A 3,792-nucleotide genomic window follows, 5' to 3' on the forward strand; every position below is an offset into this window, starting at 1 on the left:
CCACAACTGAATCCTTAATAGATCCTGAAAGAGGAAGAAGAAGAAAATAAAATTTAAAAAAATAAAAATTAAAAAAAAATAAAAAGAGGGGGGAGGGAGAGAGAGAGAGAGAGAGAGAGAGAGAGAGAGAGAGAAGGGATAGACGCAAGAAAAAAAAAATTAAAGGAAACAGAGAGAGAAGAGAGAAGGAAAGGAAAGAAAAGGGAAGAAAAAAAAATGTTGAGTGTGGGCCATGGCCATACTGGTCATATCATATGCTTGGAAGATGAAAACATACGTGGGACATTCTAGGGGAAGAGAGAAAAGAGACAGTTTAAATGTGTATTGGAAAGTAAAATACATTTATTAAATATTTAATTACTCGGGAAAATTGAAAAGTTACCTTTAGCTGTCAACGACAATAAAGTGGTTTTATATTTAGGGTAATGATTTCCCCACTCCAATTTTTATCCATTTATACTTTTTTTTTAGTTATAAAATGGAGTGTAAGTGGATAAAATTGGAGATCGGAAATCATCACTCTATATTTATTATATTTAAATAATATGTAATCAATAAATTAAACACAAATAATGGTGACCAGCCACCCACTGTCACCAAAATCAATTTGTTGACTAAAAAACGTGACTATTGCCTTCTTTTCTTGTAGTGTTTATTCAATAGAGAAAAATGGAAAAGATATTGGTTGAGGAATTGAGAAATCAAATCAAATATACGACATGATGATAAATTTAGGCTTGACTGTGTCTAATAGCTTCTTCTCTTTCTAGTTTGTTTTTAATTAACCAATCATTATATATCAAGAATATGCATGCTATAATCTTACGAATATGAGAAAAATAAAGATATTGATAAAAAAGAAAAGATAGACGAGATGCATGCTAGAATTATAAAGATCGGAATTAATCCTTTATTAATGAAAATGTACTAAAAAAATGATTAAAACAATTCTGTTATCTAAAACGGGTACAAAATACAATCACTAACAATCATAAGAACATGTCCATCTCCCGAGTCTTCACAGAAAATATCTAAAAAAACAAACCCATGATGACAAGGGACAAGAAGGACAAAGTGAAACCCGCCACAACAGCTGGTGAAGAAGAATTATCAGGGGCCGGGGAAGACTCGGGAATAGCCTTCACAGTGGGCCCGCCAGCCGTGGACGGTGATGGTGACGGTGACGGGACTGGAGCACAAGCAGCAGGGTCGTTCGATGACGGTGATGGTGTGGTAGGAGTGGTAGTGGCCGGTGGTGGTGGTGGCGCAGAAGTTGGTGCAGAGGGCGAGGCTCCAGGGGCAGCGGCTGAGACGGTGATGGCTAGCTTCTGGCCTGACTGGCAGTGGGTGCCATAAGTGCAGATGAAGTAGTTGTCGCCTGCTGAGGTGAGCGAGACGTTGGCTGGGCCTGTTGTGATGGACGAGCCAATTGCGTTGTCCGAGCTGCATGAGTCGAACGATGCTTTGGGTACTTGTTGTACGTCGTGTGCGTTGGTGGCGAAGTTGAAAACTAAAGAATTATTAAGAAATAACGTCTAGTGTGAGAAAGAGAGGTAAGTAATTTTTAAGAAAAAAGAATAAACTAATACTTAAGTTATATTAATCTAAAGGGTAATTTAAAAATCAAGTAATCTCATGAGAATTAAGTCAGACCCAACGTTAAATAATGAGTTCCCCAATTGACTAGCAAAGACAATAGGTGAGAAGTTATAAATCAGAATAAAAAAGGAAATTAATTAGCAGACTTGAGAAATCTTACTGAGAATATCACCAACAACAAACTTGTTAGCAGATGCCCAAGTGACATATTGTTGCCCAGATTGTGGAATGGTCCAACCTAAGCTATCTCCAACCACATGCACTGTCTGTGCTGCTACACATTGCACAAACACGGCCACAAAGACACCAAAAACAACCACCATTTTGCTCTCCATCTCTCTCTCTCTCTCTCTGTCGCCTTTTGTCTCTTAATTTACCAAATTGTATTGTATAGGTCACTGATGAATAATGAGAATATATGGAAACGATACATGAATTCAAGCCTATAAATAAAAGCTCTGGAGTAGAAGAAAAACAAAAAGGCAAGACTTGCTAGAGTCTTAGACGCGGCGGCGGCTTTGACTATGGAGGACAAGAGGGTGTACATGCAATGCAATGCAATGCATGACCAGGCATGCACCGACAAGAAAGTACGCCGGTCATTTCAAATTGTATGCTTTTTTGCATTTGTTGTTGGAGTCCAATATGTGTGGAACCAAGACCCAAAGTGGAATGTTCCAACCCTTCTACTTTTCTACGTGGAGTTGCATAGAAGTTGGACTATTCAATCATGTAGTAGGTAACCATCAATGCAATTCGAGAATAAATAACTTTGATGATTTGGTTGTGAATATAATTATAATTTATTCTTTTTATTGATTGGGAAGGGCATTTGAATTTGGGGCAGTTATTTATTTATTTTGGATACAAGCGATTAGAGGAGGGGAGATTCGAACACAGTTACACAGAACCTCATATGGATGCAGGGGAGATTCAAACACAGAACTAGTTGCTTGCAATTATTCCTGTAATTAAGTAATTATAATTACAAATTATTGGTTAATTTAAGAAATATCTTTGAAATTATAACGGTCTCTAACTTAGAATTTATATTATTGTTTTAAATAATTCTAGTCATTGCATGTTTTGTTGTCCAATGTATCCCAATCAGTTTGTTACCAACTAAAACCTTGAAATTCTTCTTCCCACAAAAAAAAAAAACCTCAAAATTCCACGATTTTCAAACCCTTATATCAGGTTTAGTGTGTTGCCGGAATTACATTTATGGCCTTTTAATTGTTTTTCCTCTGTTTTGAGCTCAGTGCTCTCTTTTACACGAGCTCTGTTATATGCGAGCTATGAACACGTCTCCAAGCTCGCTTTTGCTGGATTCACGATGATGAGCACCAATTCATGAAGGTTGGGCACCTTTTGGCTACAACGACGAACAAGCTCACAGTGTTGTGTTCGTTAATGTGTAAGCTTCAGTATAGTGTTGGGCGCGGCTAAAATTAACCCTACATTTCTGAAGTTGACCAGGTGGAAATTCTCCATATTCTAGCTACGGGAGATGGCGGCGACGCCTACATCATTGACATGAAACTTTTCGAGCTCACTCACCCGCTATAGCTTGTAGAAGCTTTGGGATTATTGCCAAAGGACTGAAGAGCTTCAGAGTCCTTGGCGCTAATTATGAGAGGACAAAAGGCGTTGTCCATCCTGTAGGTCGTTGAGGTGAGAGTGTTCACCCATTTTGATTTAGTCCTATGATGGTAGAGTAAAGTTCCACATTGGCTTGAGAACCATTTCTGGTCAACGAGTCAACTTTCTTTTGATGTGCGAGCTTGCCACTGCTAATAGTAAAAAAAAGCCCCCTCAAACTTATGAAAAATAGATAACTTGCGCCCCAAGTTACTGACTTTAAAAAAGTGATTGTGAATTTGGGTGAGGAATATCTTCTAAGTAAGTTCTTTTCTTGCTTCAAACTGGTGAGGACTTCACAATTTTCTTGGCCAAATAAATTGGCTCAATTAATTGACCTATGAGATACTTTTTATTTTGTTATTTGATTTGACTGACATATATTAATTATCGTATTTATATTTGTATTTGTATTTGTATAATAAGTGAGTGTATAGCTTGTGTATTATATTCCTATAAAAAAAAATAATTTCTAATTACCTTTCATTTTCCAAAAAATCATTTAAAATATTATATTAGCCAATTTTACAACATATTGTTCAAAGTCAACAG

At 37.0% G+C, this 3,792-nt stretch overlaps 1 protein-coding gene across 1 annotated transcript; it reads right to left on the bottom strand.

Moving 5' to 3' along the window:
* Window positions 1-888: 888 nt before the first annotated feature.
* On the bottom strand, window positions 889-1,999 carry LOC110773045 (blue copper protein-like). The gene is made up of 2 exons (XM_021977532.2): window positions 1,760-1,999; window positions 889-1,510 (listed from the first exon to the last, which is right to left on the bottom strand). Exons 1-2 carry the CDS (start codon window positions 1,932-1,934, stop codon window positions 1,032-1,034), a joined length of 654 nt encoding a protein of 217 aa, XP_021833224.2. The 5' UTR covers window positions 1,935-1,999; the 3' UTR covers window positions 889-1,031.
* Between the last annotated feature and the right edge of the window lie 1,793 nt (window positions 2,000-3,792).

This window comes from Prunus avium, chromosome 3, assembly GCF_965620075.1.
Source record: "Prunus avium chromosome 3, drPruAviu1.hap1.1, whole genome shotgun sequence".
Taxonomy (NCBI): Eukaryota; Viridiplantae; Streptophyta; class Magnoliopsida; order Rosales; family Rosaceae; genus Prunus; species Prunus avium.